Source organism: Pyxicephalus adspersus, chromosome 9 (assembly GCF_032062135.1).
Source record: "Pyxicephalus adspersus chromosome 9, UCB_Pads_2.0, whole genome shotgun sequence".
Taxonomy (NCBI): Eukaryota; Metazoa; Chordata; class Amphibia; order Anura; family Pyxicephalidae; genus Pyxicephalus; species Pyxicephalus adspersus.
The window spans coordinates 21,947,776-21,964,177 of NC_092866.1; the positions used below are offsets into that span (position 1 = coordinate 21,947,776).

A 16,402-nucleotide genomic window follows, 5' to 3' on the forward strand; every position below is an offset into this window, starting at 1 on the left:
GGGATATATTTGCTTCGGACTTTCTTTATACCAACTGTAAAATTTACTGAAGTATTACTACTATTATCTTATCTATTATTAAGTATTATAACTATTATCCTACTACATTTTGTGTATTAGATGCATGTTTAATGAAATAATTTACATATGCTTACTACTTATATTTGACCATTTGGTAAAAAATGTTTTGTATTATATGTTTCATATGTTTGTAATGACAACTTTGTTGTAGGTTTAATTTTAGTCACCTTTGTGACTACCTCGAAAGCCCATATTTTATCAGTTTTTATATCACTAATTTTGTATTCTCACTAGTAACAACCTTAACCTTGAGCATAAGGTGTTTAACAGTAACTTCTTTTGTCCGCACCTTACTACCTTTTGCTGTTTTGAAAAAAAAAAAAGCAGGTGTTACACAAAGTGCAGCGCTAAACAACCCAGCCATATGTTTCTATAATTTAAATTAATTTGGTACAGTCATACTGTTAATCTTCAGTGACTTGTTGATTGGCACTTCGCAGACACATTTCTGGATGTCTCCCAATACCATTTTCTGCAGTTTTTCTGGCAGTAGCAAAGAGCAACATTTTCACAAATTGGAATCTTGCACAGCTCTGGGAACGAAGCCAAGATTTAAATTGGACAATAACCTCTGCTCTGTATATAGCTTCTATTCTTCAGCTGTGGCTTGAGCGATTTGTTTAATGCAGTTAGTCTAGTAGCATATAATAGACTGATATATGAGTCACTCCCTGGCAACGTGTGTTTCTTAAATTTATATAGATTGAACAACTGGCTTGCACTGTAACTTGGTCACTCTCATGCAAACAGTAACAATTAACAGTTCCAGAACAAGCCAAAGAATTGTGTATCCCAGATTGAGGAGATTTGCAGGACACCGTTTTCGAAAAACAGTGTGTGTTTATAAGATTTTTTTTTTTTTATGACCGTAAAACTTTGTTTTTGTTTATTCTTGGAAAAAAAAGTGAACAAAAGGTAAGATTAAAACAATCTACTAAAACCAGAAATGTTAGCATATTATGGTACAGTCAATTACAACAAAGATTTTAACAAATTAATATTAATAATCGTTACATTTCAGTTTTCATCTCTTGTGTGGTTCTAGGTTTACTAAAGCTGAATAAACCATGAGTTTTTACCAAGCTGTTTTAAAAGCTCTTTTTATTTCTTGTGAAATGGTGCTCCTTTTTAAAATTTGACAAAAATTCAAATGTAAAAACGTCTACAAGTTTTGTGAATCTTTGGTGAAAACATTTTTAGAAATAACCTTTTGTGTAGTTAATTATGGTTTCAGTAGTATGCAACAATCTGCATGGTGTCACATTTTTGTAAATGTTACAAATACAACACTGTCAGTCCTTCAATTTTGACTTTTGTCAGCATTGCTTGTGTAATTAGGAGTATAAATTAATAAACAGGATTTATATAGCGCCAACTTATTATGCAGCCTCATACAATAAATAGGGGTTACAAATGACAGACAGATACAGACAGTGACACAGCAGGAGGAAAGGACCCTGCCCCTAAGAGCTTACAATCTAGAAAGTGGGGGAAGTAACACACAATAGGAGGGGAGATATGTAGTGGTGGGAAGTAGTGATGGTTTCAAAAGACAGAAGAAGATGGGTAGGCAAGTTTTAAAAATGGGTTTTGAGTGCTCTTTAAATGAGCAGAAAGTCGAAATAGGATGTGGAAGACCATTCTAGAGAGTTTGGACAGCTCTCGAAAAGTCTTGGAGCCGTGTGCGTGATGAGGGTATGAGTGAGCAAGTCATCAGTAGGTCATCGGAGGAGCGGAGAGAGCAGCTAGGGCAGTATTTTTTTTTACCAGGTCAGTAAGGTGAGTGGGACAAGAACTGTGAAAAGATTTGAAGGCAAAGTGCAGGAGCTTGAATTTGATTCTAAGGTGAAATGGAAGCCAATGAAGAGAACTACAAAGACAGGCAAAATTATATAGGCATGATTTTTATTCCTATGCTGTCATAATACAACGTTGTATGTAAATATGATTCCTTTTAATAAAAGATTGCAAAGTGCATACGTAATCTGAACAGCCTTCGCTTCCTCTGTAGAAGGACATGTACGCAGTTATCTGTTTTTCCATTAACTGTTTGAAAACATGTTGGCTGTTGGGCAACTACTGATGACAGCCTAAGACTTTCATGCTGCAGCAATTCTTTATTACATTCAACCACTGACTGAAAAGATCAAGGCTACCTACCACCCACCATAAATTTCATTCCTTGGAATTAAAGAAATGGTTTGTGTCATCTCCTTTCGTTGAGGGTCATGACTTTTAAACCACACCCCACTAAATTTACTGCTATGTCTTGGATAACTACAAAGTTACCTCAAGAATTGAAGTTGAACAGCCCTGGTCTGTTTTTAAGACAGAAATTGAAAATGCTTGAAAATTGCCTGCATGGCAACCATTAGGAAAACTTTTAACCTGAAGGCTGCTAAACTTGCATGATAAAGTTATATATTTAATAATAAACAATGAATGACAATTTGATGGAGAAAGAATTGTTGTGTGTGTTGTTCGTGTGGTTATATTTCTGTTGAATGCAGCCAACTGCCTTGGAGAAGCAACAAGTTAGATATTATTTTACCTAATATACCATTTCTTATCAATCTGCTACTATGTACTCACATTTGGGAAGATGGGTTAACTATATTGTGTGTGTATATATAATTATTTATATATATATATATATATATATATATATATATATATATATATATATATATATATATATATATAATGTATTTTTTATTTATTTTTGTTAATCTGCATAGGACATTTGATCCAGTCCTATTTGATGATTGGTAGGCCTTTTTAAATTCTTTTGAACACACTCAAGGGACAAAATGGCATAAAAAAGACCCCAGCTGTTTAAAAATGTAGCACACTGAATATTTGTAGATAAATGAGACTCAAGTATTTACACATATTTTTACATTTGGATAGAGTTCTTCTTGGGACATAATTAATTGCGTCCTGTGCTTGCATGAAAGCTTGCCAAAGGCTGTATGCTGGCAACAAACATAAGTGTTTTCTTTTTCAGTAATCCTAGGTATTTTAAGAATGTTGGGTGGTATATTACTCCACAGTAACTTAAAATAGCCTGACAACTTTCAATTATTTACATTTTAAATATAACCTGAAGTTAACATTTTACAAACTTATACAATTTTGAGCTCATTATATGAAGAAAAATATACATGTTAAGGTTGCCTTCAATAAAAACACATAATGTTCAGGTAGAGTATTCAAAATCATTACACTTATTTTGTTAGAACTTGCAGTTAAGACTTTGGTGCAGGCTTTTGTAAATAGTGAACAAATATGGCGACCCTGATGTACATTTATAAGTTACAAACAGACAAATTGTTTCTTAAAGCTGAACTGAATCTGTGTTAGTGAGCTTTTTTCTTTGCCAAATTGTCCTAATGCCACACTTTTGTTTATGAACTCACAGTTCCAGGATCCGGACTTGCTGCTGATTTTTTTTCCAGGTCCACCATAATCACATTTTGCCTCTGGGCAGTCACTGATGATGTAGCTCCCATGAGAAAAAAAAAATCTAAAAAGTCACAAGGAGCAGGGGAATTTGTTTTTAAATAAATTTTAAATTGATTCTAAAAGTTTTGATAATCATTGAGGCTTACTAATGAGTCAAAAACTAATTTATAATGTTGGCACACTCTGTCATAATTAGATTTATATGTAGAAATAGGTCGCCTGTAAAATATGGTAACAAACAGGTTTGGATAGCAATTTCCCCGATTTACCAGTTTACCAGAAAAAAAAAAACAGTTTTATCTGGATAAGCCAATAGATATCCCTAAAGAAAAGCCGAAATAACAAGCAAACTCAATTGAAATAACCTATAGATTTTAGTTAATCATTGCTCTGTCCTCCAATCTAATGTCAACACAGAGAAGGTAAATATAATTAACATATTTAGAGACCTAATAGATTACTAGCACAAACTTCCTGTTGCATAGTCCTAAAAATTTACACTTAACCCCTGCGGATTTGTCACTTAATGATAAATGCATATTGTATTTCCCAGTCCTATTTACTTGTATACAGTGTAAGGAACCTGAATTCCAAACCTGTTAACTCCTATCATGGGATTAAAATCAAATCCCTATGTCTCTCTGCACACAGCTGATACCAGAAGATGTTTAAAAATTAATTATGTCAATGCTGAGTCAGCTCCAGCAAAATTACTTCCTATGCGAATACAGATCGGCTTAAAGCTACATTGTAAAGGTGCCCATAAAACTTATATAGGTTTAATAATTGATAGAAGTATTAGAAATGTCATCACTTAAATGTGTCCGTTTTTTATTTAGTAATGTATAAATTGGTATAATATTATTTAGGCCAAAAGATCAGCTAGCAATTTAAGTTACATGTTATGTTCACCTTTTTCAACCTTTTTATTCCTTACAAATCCCTGTAATGGTTTTCAAGGAGAACCTCTATATAAACCAATTTTGGGGGCTCACTTGTGGAACTTTAATACTATATTATAGTGTTAGAGACATACTATATTATTATAGTACTATAATAGACACCCAAATCCTCGTTAGAGACATGCAGCTGCCTCTACCAAGTGGCGTTGGCTGTAAACTTGGGCCCTGAGTTGAGAACATTTGCGTTTGATGATTTTCCTCCAATTCCTCTCCATTCTGACAAGGGATGACAAAGGGAAAGTTTATTGTAGGGAAGAGGTCTATTTGCCAGCATGGATTTTTTAGCCAATAGCCAATCTCTCAACCTTCACGATTACCAATAGTCTGCTATTCACATAAACATACAATCATGTAGTATAGCCATGCATGCTGTATGTACCATCTGTATCCAATCCTTATCTAATATTATACCCAAAAAGGAAAGAGGGCCGAATTATGTTGATTGTAATATAATAAAATACATTTACAAAATGGTCTTTCACCCTTGTAGCTTCTTCCCTAGCATGTTATTGTTTTGGGGAACTATCCCATACAGTATTGAATCCGTTCCTGCAACCAATTAGTATATTTGTTTATTAAAAGCGGTCTTTGTATTTGGGGTTTCAGTGATGTCATGCATCCTTTTCATGGAAAAATGCATACCGAGTAGGGTTTGAAAACCCCTTTGTTCAAGTTTTACATTTTTTAGTGATTGATAAGATAATAGAGTGGATCCCTGGGATGAAAAGTCACAGGAAAAAAGAGATGGCACCAGGATGCACTGTGGGGGGGATCCAGACCAGTGGAGGCACTGAAGGTTCCACTTCCAACACATTGGTGTCAGATACCACAGGGCACCTTTTAGAGATTGTGGTATACACAACATGTGTTGATAAATAGAAGTAATGGGAGGGTTATGATAGAACAGACACAATATCGGTCTTAATATTTTGTCTGATCAGTGCATAGGTTAAATACATGATCCTTGCTCGGTACAAAATGTGCATAGAAATGTGTGTCTTGTTATGTGATTCATTTTCTAGATATATAATTAGGATCATTTGCTTCTAGGCTAGAATATCATTTAAAGAAAATGTTAACTAGGTGATTTAGTCAACATTGACAATCCCGGTTTACAAAGACTGATAGTGAGTAATGAGTCTGCGAGTCATTATTGAATTCTAAAGTTACATAGTAGATTTTCAAGTTAATACTTTGGGTATTTGCAGAGTGCTGACAAAATGATAGATCTGCCATTAGCCGTAGTGATGGTTATACACATTTTTTTTTCAGTAAGGAGTGCAAAGAGCAATAAACATGTAGAAAAAAGTAACTCATTGAAACTATTTATTAGATGATTCAAAATATACATGTTGATTGGTTGTTATGGATTGCTGAACTTTGCACATTACTGCTGCTCTTTGCACTAATCAGCTTACTAAACAAGTCTGATGGATTGTTTCTCTATTGCATAGCAAAATATGCAAATTTAAATAGGTGTTGACTACAAGAGAATCTGCTTTGAACTGTAACTCATTTTTTATTTTGTTAAAGAAACTTACAATATATCTTGCCATTACCAATCACCCGGTTTAAATAATGGTTATTTGGCTTTATGCCACTTCACTGCTGCATTTCTGACTTATGAATAATTTGTATTTATATAGCACTGTTCTATATATTAGGACATATTAATCCCTAACTGGCCCTTAAAGACAGTCCCTCCATGCAGATAATGCCCCAAGTTTTGAACCAGGGACCCTAGTTCTACAAAGCAAGAGTGGCACTATGCTGCTTGTGTACAGAGAACATTAAAGAAAACCAGGATACTTGTTTCAGATTAGTGATATATTTATTGAAGCCACTAAATCTAGACGCCAGAAGCCAAATAACTAGTGTCTTTAAATGGAAAAGACCAGCAGAGGTTTCTTCAAACACATGTGGCAGAAGTCAGATTGGCAAGTACTTGCCATGGCATTAAGCAAACTTTTGTCTGTATTTGTCCTCCATGTCTAATTACATGGAATGTCCCCATAGGGCATATGTAGCAGTGATTTGAGCACAGATAACTATTTTTCCATTGGCAATCCAGTGTTGGTGTCTACTTAGAACCCAAAAGTGGAGTACACAGCAGTGATATCTTCACAGAGATTGCAGGTGTCCCCCTGGTGCACATCTGCAGTGCTGGGTCCTACACATTGAAACATCACTGAAGAGAGTTGGATGACTAGGTGAGTGGATCCTGCTTTATAAAGGAAGGGAAAAAAAGGAGTGATGGAGGTTCCTATTAGCAGAAGTTGACCAAATAATTGGTCTTCTTTTAACTTCCAGAAGCATGCTCTTGACCCCTGCTTACATAATTGGAAGTGCCATGACTACTTGGTTCTTAAGTGCATAGAAAATGTATACAACATAGACCGAGGAGTGTAAATTAATATTTTTTTTCATCCTATATGTATGTTTCAGCTAACATTTTTTTTTGTATTAGTGTTAGTTATACTACAAATATACTATTTTATGCACAGCAGAATAAACACTTTAGTTTAATATGCAAACCTAATTGTGAACCAATAGGATAATAAGTTTTGGATTTTTAAATCAAACTAATAATTTTGTATGTACATCTATACATTTTGTTTTTTTTTCTATAAATGGTTTGCATACCCAGCATTTTCTGTTGGACTTTACCCCCAAGACATGTTGTTCAGCTTGAGTGTTTTACAGTCTGCCTTACACATTTAAATACCTAAAGTATAGTAGTAATCTCCCAAAAACATTGCAGCTATTTTCAGAACATTCCTCTTACATCTTTTTTCAGCAGTCTCCATTACGTAAACCATGTTCAGTATAATGGGAAGCTTGCTTTAGAGTAATTATATTTAAAAAGGGCTATCATGTTACTGTTATTTTTGTTGTAAACACGCAGATCAAGTGTACATTTCTAAGTGTACTTTTGTGCTGACAGCTATTAGATGACTTTGTATTGAAATAGCCGTTACTAATGCAGAGCTAAAAATTGCTGAAAAAACATTTATAAATATAGTTTATACAATTTAATATTGAAAAAAACAAAACAACACCACTAGCAACAAAGACATTTATATGTTGTAAAGAGTATGTAAAAGGAAAAAGTCTTGGTATTGGTAAAATCTGGCACTGAAATATATGTGTTGATATCTTGTTTACTTCACATAGCCATTCACACATACACTCTAAAAATAAGAAGTGTGATTTAAATAGAATCATTAAACGTTTCATCTGTTGATATATAAACATTTCTTTTTAATAAATGGCATAGCTGGAACAAATGGTTTCACCCATTCTATGGGACCATCAAAGTCCAATGTTTTGACAAGTTCACATTTTGCACGTTGGAAGTATAGGAATATCATGTTAGCACACAGATGGTAAAAGGGAAAGCTATAAACAAATACAGAAAAAGGTCATGCACAAAAGTTGAGGACGTCAAATGTATCAAACTTGATGTTTATGCACCCATTCATCCATATTTGTTCAATGTGTTACCAGGCATCAGAACTTCATTGGCTTTGTCTTGGGGTGGCAGTGAAATGAATGGTGCCGCAAGCTTACCACACACATTATCTATGTTAGCGCTGTGCATTGCATAAAGCCACATACACACCTGCAATTATTGTCATTGGAAAGGATCTTTGACGATCCGTTCTAACAAAAAAAGACTGAAAGATGCATGAACGAGTGTTCTACATACAGCACCGTTCTGCTCTATGGAGAGGGGAGGAGTGGAACAATGGAGCAGCACCCTGCTGTGCGCTCTTCCCCTTTCATTAGGATCGTTGGTCGTCCATGGATCCGCCAGGATGGTCGTTCGGATGATGAAAGACGGGCGCTGTACACACGTCAGATTCTGAGTGGATTATTGGGCTAGAACCATTGGACGTGTGTACGTAGCTTAGATGTGCACCTAGGAATTGGTTACACAGCAAATAGATGGCAAGTCACTTTACCTGCTTAAAATAAGTTTTACTTTGTAACTAAAATTTAATTTGAATTAGGCTTCAAATTGGAATGGATATTACTTGGTTACATTCCTGTGTTTTGTTGTATGCTTAGGTATGATAAAACATAAACATGTCTGTTTAATGTATGATTAACAGTTTATCCAGTGACCTTGGTTTAACCTTTGATTTTTTTTTTTTTATTTATTTAGTTTGTGTATAGTTATTTATTATTAGGACTATAAAAGAAAGATTGGTTTATAAACTCACTTCATTTTTTTTTTTTCTTTTTGTTAGAACATATCCTTTTGGTTTCTTACTGTATAATGGACAATTTATTGGAAACCAAGAATCATTAGAAATGGAAATAAATCATTGGATACCCTAGAGTAGATCTGGCCGTTACATACTGAAATGTGTAATACTAGCTCTCTGTTTTTGTCACCTAGTCATTTCACTTTCACTAGCTTAACATTTGTTGTTTATCTGAAATAACACAATCAAACATAGACCAGAGGGAGAAACATTGTTACATTACAGAATAGTTTTGTTTCTTGTACACATCAATGATGCTTGGTTATGTTTACAACATTCAGCTCCAGAGATTTTTTGTTGGAGATCAATTTTCCTGCTGTTTGGACATAATACATCAGTTTTTTATAACTTATTCCAGTAGTTGGTGGACAATAAAATGTAATTTTTCTTCAGCGTATGCACTTACAAGATGAAATTGTTTTGAGGACAAAAGACGAACCTAAGTGCAGCTACAATGATCTATTACTTTTTATTTTAACTTTGTGGATATTTTCTTTTATACTTTTGATCTCATAGTGGAACTTTTGTTTTTGTTTTGTTTTTTTATTACTACTAATGGGTAACTTATGGCAAAGCTATTGCAATGCCTCAAGAAAGTCCATCACTGCCAGTGGAAGTCTATTAGTTCTGTTTGACCACAAAAAAAATCCCACGTGGCTGAAATTTTAAGGCCAGGATGTGATTTAAATGTGGGCTGGGAATTTGGAATGCATTACAAATAGCAACTTAAGGGAACTCTACAAAGGGGGAGGGGAGGGGTAGGAGGAATAGGGAAGGTAGGGAGAATTGTGTAAAGGCAGTTTAGCAGTAACACAATGTCACACAAAAAAACATCTGCTTTAACAATTGCCAAGTATCCAACCAACAACCACCATTAGTGAAGAACACTATTCTGCAGTTTGAGATTGGGGTAGCAATGTGTTAAACTGTTGTAGTACAGTATTGAATCCAGGAGAACTACATTTGTGTACAATTTTCAGTTTTTGAAGTTCCCATGGTCATCAGTTCCTCCATACAGTAAATATCTTTTACTCTTTGCAAGCATTGTCCAATGGTTTGGGGGCTATCCTGTTTCCAGCGTGCACGCCTTCGCTTGCTCCTCCTTCTGATGCACCTACCTCATGCTGAGGATTTATGGGCCAGCACCAACTTTACCTTTCTTGCAACTGAGATACTAGCCCATCAATAAATGTTACTTGTTATAATCGTGATACTTATGCAAAATATTGTAATGTGTTAATGTATATGAGCTATTAAATTCTTAGTTATAGCTACTGTGCTATAACAGACACATGAAAAATTGTTTTGTGTCCAATGAAGAAGCAACAAAGTCATTCAATCAAACTTTTATTAAAAATATGGACTCTTTAAAAACATATCTACCTCTAAGAGCCCTCGGCTGTTAAAATTCCAGCAAAGGTATTTACTAAGGTGGGAAAAATCTACAATTTTGTATTTTCTTTCCTCATTTTCACCTATTTTTTCTTTCCTCGAAAATGAGTGCATTAGTCACATATTATTGTTACTGCAAAATGTATTAATAGATTGGTTACAAGAAAATTTCTTACCTCTGATCTAATAAGGAAATAAAAAAAAAAACTGACCTTGAGGTTCAGCTATTGGAATTCCTCATGATTCAATGCTCTATTTATAACAATGTGGGCCACAGATGAAGCCATATGTCTCAGTGGTTAGTTCCACTCTACCTGTGATATACAAATCAGTATTTTTTTTTTTTTTTTTTTTTTTTTTTTTTTTACTGCCCCCATAAAAGAGGATAATTTAACAAAGCACCCTTCCAAACTAATTGCACCTTGTTTGGTCCTGGTGTTCAAAAGCCTAGCACTGGTTTGGGGCTCTTAGAGGAGGGCGTGATTTTTTTAGAACTACAGCTTAAAGAACCTGCCTGGTGCTGAAGGGAATGTGGATGCAAACCTCCATCCATCTCCAATTATAGTGTTGGCAGCCTATACTCTGGGTACACCTTATAAATTTGAGACAAGAATTTTATAAATGTGGTTTATATAAAAAATAACACTGCTTTTTTATTTGTTTGTTTTACAAGTAGTTTAGATATCCTTGGTAATTTCATGCTTCAATATTTAAAGACAATATGACCAAAGTTATTCTATAAGTTAGCTTTTCCAATACTAAGTTACATGATTTAAAAAGGTGTCAAGTGCGCTTCGAGTTTAATTATGCTCGGGCCAACCACAGTATTATTCTTAAGTAAAAGAGAGTCCCTGCTAGGAAGCTGTAAGATATTTACGCATGTCCCCAGCTGATCACACTGTTCCTAAATTATAAGCTATTAATTTTAGGCTAATAAAGATGCAGGAGATATGTCACAGTCCTTCAGGTGGATGCTTTTCAAATTAGACGGACCATTGAAACCACCTGCTAGTCCTAATGCTGAGGGCCTTGTGTCCCTCATCGGTACACTGCAGTGTTAACATTGTTACCAATTTTCCTAATTTCTCCAGGGGAAATACTAATTAATGGATACAGTTCGCAGCTGATTAGCAGTAGTTTCTTCAGTAATTACATTCGCATGCTAACTGTTCAGAAGAGAGTCCTAACCCAGTTCTTATTTCACTGAAAGACTCATTTGTTTTCCAAATTATTTTGGCCCTTGAGATAATAGCTGTTTTTAATCCAGTGGAACTTTTTTGTTACCAAATGTAAATTAAAGGTGAATTTGTTATGTATTATTTGTAACACTAGGTGTAATGTTGGTGCAAGTTGGCGTTTGTATTTTGCTGCTGATACCCCGAGTATAAAGATCAGTTTTAACATGCAGTTATTGCTGCATTCACTTGATGCTGCCTGTTTTAAGCTATAATGCATCGGGACCACCAATATGAAGTATAGTCTGTTCTCCTGTAGGAGACACCATTAAAAAAAAGTGTTGAATTGAGGCTTGGCTAAGGATGAATACATAACCTTGACACTGGACACCATATATGACATATTACGAGTTCAACAACAAACACTAAGGCTAGGTACACACGTGCAATATTTTTCAAAAGAAAGTGAACAACTAACGACAGTTTGATTATTCACTTAATATTTTGAACTTTTGCATAGTGCAGGATTCTGTACATGCTGTAACGATATGATCATTCAAATATTATCCACTAATGTACACACACTAGATTAGATCATTTAAATGATGCAGGAATTGACGTTTGCCGTAAAAAGCGTACCACAGAACAATCCACGATCTCTAAATTACCGTACACACAATAGGTAGTGGAACAATCGCCGCCCAAACGGATCCTCCAGGACGGTCGTTTGTTTCCAGAGACATTCCTTTTTTATCGACGTTTTGCACTTTTTTTGTTAACAATTATCGAAAGATTGGTTGTTAATAGGTTGTTTCTGACGACAAGTATTGTATGTGTGTACGTAGCCTAAGGGGAATCTGGGGAGATAATTAGTAGCTGTTATAGGAGTAATCAATGCATTTGCCCTTTCTAGAGATTCTGCTTTGATCAGATCAAAACACATTCCCCTACACCTTTAGAATAACACATAACCTACTGCAGTGTTATTGATGAACAACCCAGGCATTGTTTTCAAACCCAGTCTAATGCTGATGACGCCTTCACTTTTAAAAGAATTCTCATGAAATATTAACCAGACCCTTATCTAGACTAGGTAGTTGGAAAAGAAGGCCCATTCCAGGGCTTACTCCCCACATGCACATTCACTTCCCCCAAACCCCCTATTGAGCTTTTGTGTGCATGTGGGGTGGTTAATAAAATCTGGAGGCCTTTTAATAAGTAGTCCACCAGACATCTTTTCAAATAGGTCCTAAAATGTTTAAAAATAAAAATGTATCTTGTATACTTTTTAACCAAAAATATGTATATATGCATTTAGTAAATATTTGTTTAATATACATGTTTGTTCAAATGAGTTTGTTTCTTCTGCATTTACAGTTGTTTGGTTGGAATGGCTGCCTTGTGGTAAATAATGATAACTTGCTATGTGATATTGCTATGAATTCAAAACAGTGTTGTGATCTTTCTTATAAAATTTTCATTTATTTTGCAAACCTAAGTAGCTACCATTAGTGTTTGGACCCTTTACATTCTATGTTAAAAAGACTTTACACCAAAGTTATACTAGACCTTTCAGATACTTTGTATGAACATACATGCTTCTGTGATCGAACGCCATGTTTTTTTTTTCTGAGCCACTGTATTTTATGCATAAAATATCATTTTGTTGGAGTGGAACACAGTAATTAAATTTCTAATGCAGGGTGACTTGCTGCCTGGATGCTTTCAGATTTCTGTTTTTCTGAGAAACAACATTTATCTTCCTCTGATATGATGGATGAATAGAAATGTTTGTTATTGCTTGTTTGGATCATTATAAGCTGAAATATATCAAACTCCAGATTTGCTAAGCAAAACAATCTTCTTTTTTTTCTCCCCGCTATTTTTTTTCAGTTTGGAAATAACAACTACATGAATATGGCAGAAGCCAATAATGCATTTCTCGCCGCAAATGAGGTAGGTGTACTTTTATCTCTTCTCATATACATCTGTTTGCTTAGATAATTTAGCAGACAGGGGATAAATAAGATTGAAACTCTGCATCTGAATGTGTTTCATGGAGCACAAAATAAAGACTTTAATGAGAAAGAAAATAACCTGACAGTACTACATTACCACTCAATTTAGCTGGCCATAAGGCAGATACTCCTACAGCATGCCAATGTGGTAGGCACTTGCCTAATGGGAAATCAAGCACTCTGAACAAGTAGACTTTTCTGACAATTAGAAACACATGGATTTTTGAAATTCTGCTGGAAATGCCTTTATTCGTAGTATACCAATATTACAGCCTGTAGAAAACCACTAGTAAACATAATGGTAGCAGATCGCCCCACATTTTTTAACTATACTATTACTAAAAGCGAAAATGTAGTTGTATGCTTGGTGTTTTTTTCTTCATGGGGCTGGATATGTTATTTATTAGCCATACATTTCTAAAAAAAAATTTGACCACTAAAGACAAGTAAGCTTTGAGAGTAAACAAAGAAGCCAAACGCAGTATGTACTGGTTTAGATTACCCTACCACAATGTCTCATTTTCGGAAATCCCAACCATTCCATTCCACAGTATAGGAAATTGGTATCCATGCTTCTAAGAGTCACCCAATGAGCTTTTTAGCCCTATACCATTATGTCACGTTTTAATAATACACAAAATTTGCACACAATTTCCATTGCAGAAAGATAGATGCCTTAGACTAAATAAGTAGGATCCTTTGCTTACCTATAAGACATTTTACCATGGCAAAGCCACTGGGTGTATGAGCTAATATTTTCATATATCTTAGATTATTATATATGAAAATAGATTTTTTTCATATGTATCTTAGATAGATGTATGGATCAATGTTTTACTCTAAGTTTACTTTTGTTTATGAATATTAATATGGCATATACACTTTTGCCCATGTGGGCCTTATTTTTTTAAAGCTCTCCAAGACTGGGGAAAAGAGACTATTAAGGGTAAACTTAAAAGGAGTTCTTAAAAATATTTTCCATTGGCAAATTATTTCAATCCTGGACAAGATCCCTTCCAGGTTTGCTGTTCACCCTGATTCATCCATGATAGTCTATACTCTCCACTCTTGGAGAGCTTTATTTAATCAAGCCTTATGGTTTTATGTGAGGTTCATATGATGTAGACTCTAAAAGACTACATTCTCTTAGCTCATCATGTCATTATGTTGTATGCCATTTTAACACAGATGATGAAGACATAACTAGCAAACTAAACTATTTTAAATACTTCACTTGCTATAGTATATTTGACAATTCACTTAATACTTTGCATTACAATTTTGTTCAAAGCCATGCATTAGAAATGGTAAAAGGTTATTGTGCCTCAGTATTAAATGGGGGAGATTGAATAATAAAATAAAGGTTTGCATAAAGCTGTTTTTTACAGAGGACATTTAATTAAAATGGAAGGTTCTCTTTCACTGGCCTGGGCCTCCCCAACTTTCCTAAATCACTTACTATATGTAGTTGAAAAACATGTTGGGGGGAAAAAAGGTTAGGAATATGCTTGCCTTACCCCGTCCTATGCATTGCTTGGCTTGACATCATGATTAAGGGTTGAGTCCTTCGGTAAATAGAGCAGGCAAACAATCCAGTCTTTTTCAGATTTTGTCTGCTCTGTGTACCATATCGCTGTACCGTCTCCTCTGCTTAGGCTCCAAGGGAAGTTTAATTGTAACTTTACAGGTATATATTTTTTACATATATAATAGCTGATCTGGGGTGAAAGGAGAACTAGCCACCATAACTGGAACTATCACTGGAAGGTTTGCTTTAAGGAGGTTGTTTCTGTCCAAGTTGCCAGTTTTTCTGGACAATAGTTATTAGTAGTTCAGTCACAATCAATTGGACTTGTTTTTGTAGTATTGGAATGCTTTCCAAACCACTCCATCAGTTCTGTTGTAAAACTTTGGAGTTTTTTTTATAAAGCGGTGAAGTTGATTGTCACCCAACATTCTCTGCAGTTATATCTTCCATGTGCATGTGTTTTTAAAAGACAGTGAAACATTTACTTGTAGTGAATAAGTGAGAGTCTCCTGTCCAAAATGAAGCTAGTGCTTCAAATATTTTTTGTTCCTAATTAACAGTAGGTTAGTGGTTACCTGAACAGGGCAGATCTATGCGTTTTGTCATTTTTTTATTGTAAGGTTGACATTACTTGGTGGTGATCTGATGAATGCTAAGCAGACACATTTAACCTTTTTAATATAGCTGCCAAAGTGAAAAGAGAGAAGTAGACACATTTACATCTTTTTGATGCAGCTGACAAAATGAGCAGTGTCTTAGTTATTATCTTCCCAGAACAGAACAGATCCTTAAATGAAACATTTACCGACAGAAATACTGCCATTCCTTTCTTCCTTTTGAAAATGTAGTATGAAGACAGATCACAAAAATCAGAGAAAGCTAACTTCTAATCACCACATCTGTTCCACCTAAATAACTCGTCAAGGATCAAAGCCATATGATCACCATAATGACCAGGAGGCTAGTGTTTTGAAATTATAAAGTTTAGTCATCTTTCATATTTTTTTGCTACAGGTTACCTTTTGATTTGTTTGTATGTTTTGCTTATTAAAGAATGACTTTAGCCATTTCACAAAATCAAAAACAGACTTTTTTTAATGCCTTTGGGCAAGATTACCCCAACAAGAAGGGACGGATTCTTAAGACATTGGCTAAACGTGTAAAAGGAAATTTGTCATGAAAAAGTATGCAGATAAACACTTGATTGGACTTGATCTAACTAATTGATTAAGGATCAGTATTGGAGTTGATAGTCAAATCAACCTAAAAGGCAGACAACATTTTCAGAAGGATGTCCACAATGCCAGTCCCATCAGTCTCTAAATGTAGCCATCATTTATAATGTGAAGCTGACGGGCTATTGACGTTATTCTCAGTTAAGGCATTGGGTCTACCATGTATGTGGAGGGTCTTCTAAAAAGCAATACTGTATGCCTAAAAATACAAAAAGCATAGATCCTTTTTATGGCATCTAATATTGCATTCTAGGATTGAGTTTTTTTTCGGGTTT

At 34.8% G+C, this 16,402-nt stretch overlaps 1 protein-coding gene across 2 annotated transcripts in view; it reads left to right on the top strand.

Annotated features, from left to right (window-relative positions):
* Positions 1-16,402, top strand: part of TOX3 (TOX high mobility group box family member 3) — an 80,258-nt gene that overhangs the window by 34,449 nt on the left and 29,407 nt on the right. For both annotated transcript variants that reach the window (XM_072422912.1, XM_072422913.1), the window contains exon 2: positions 13,240-13,302. In XM_072422912.1, the coding sequence (XP_072279013.1) occupies positions 13,240-13,302 (63 nt within the window). The remainder of the gene's footprint in view (positions 1-13,239; positions 13,303-16,402) is intronic.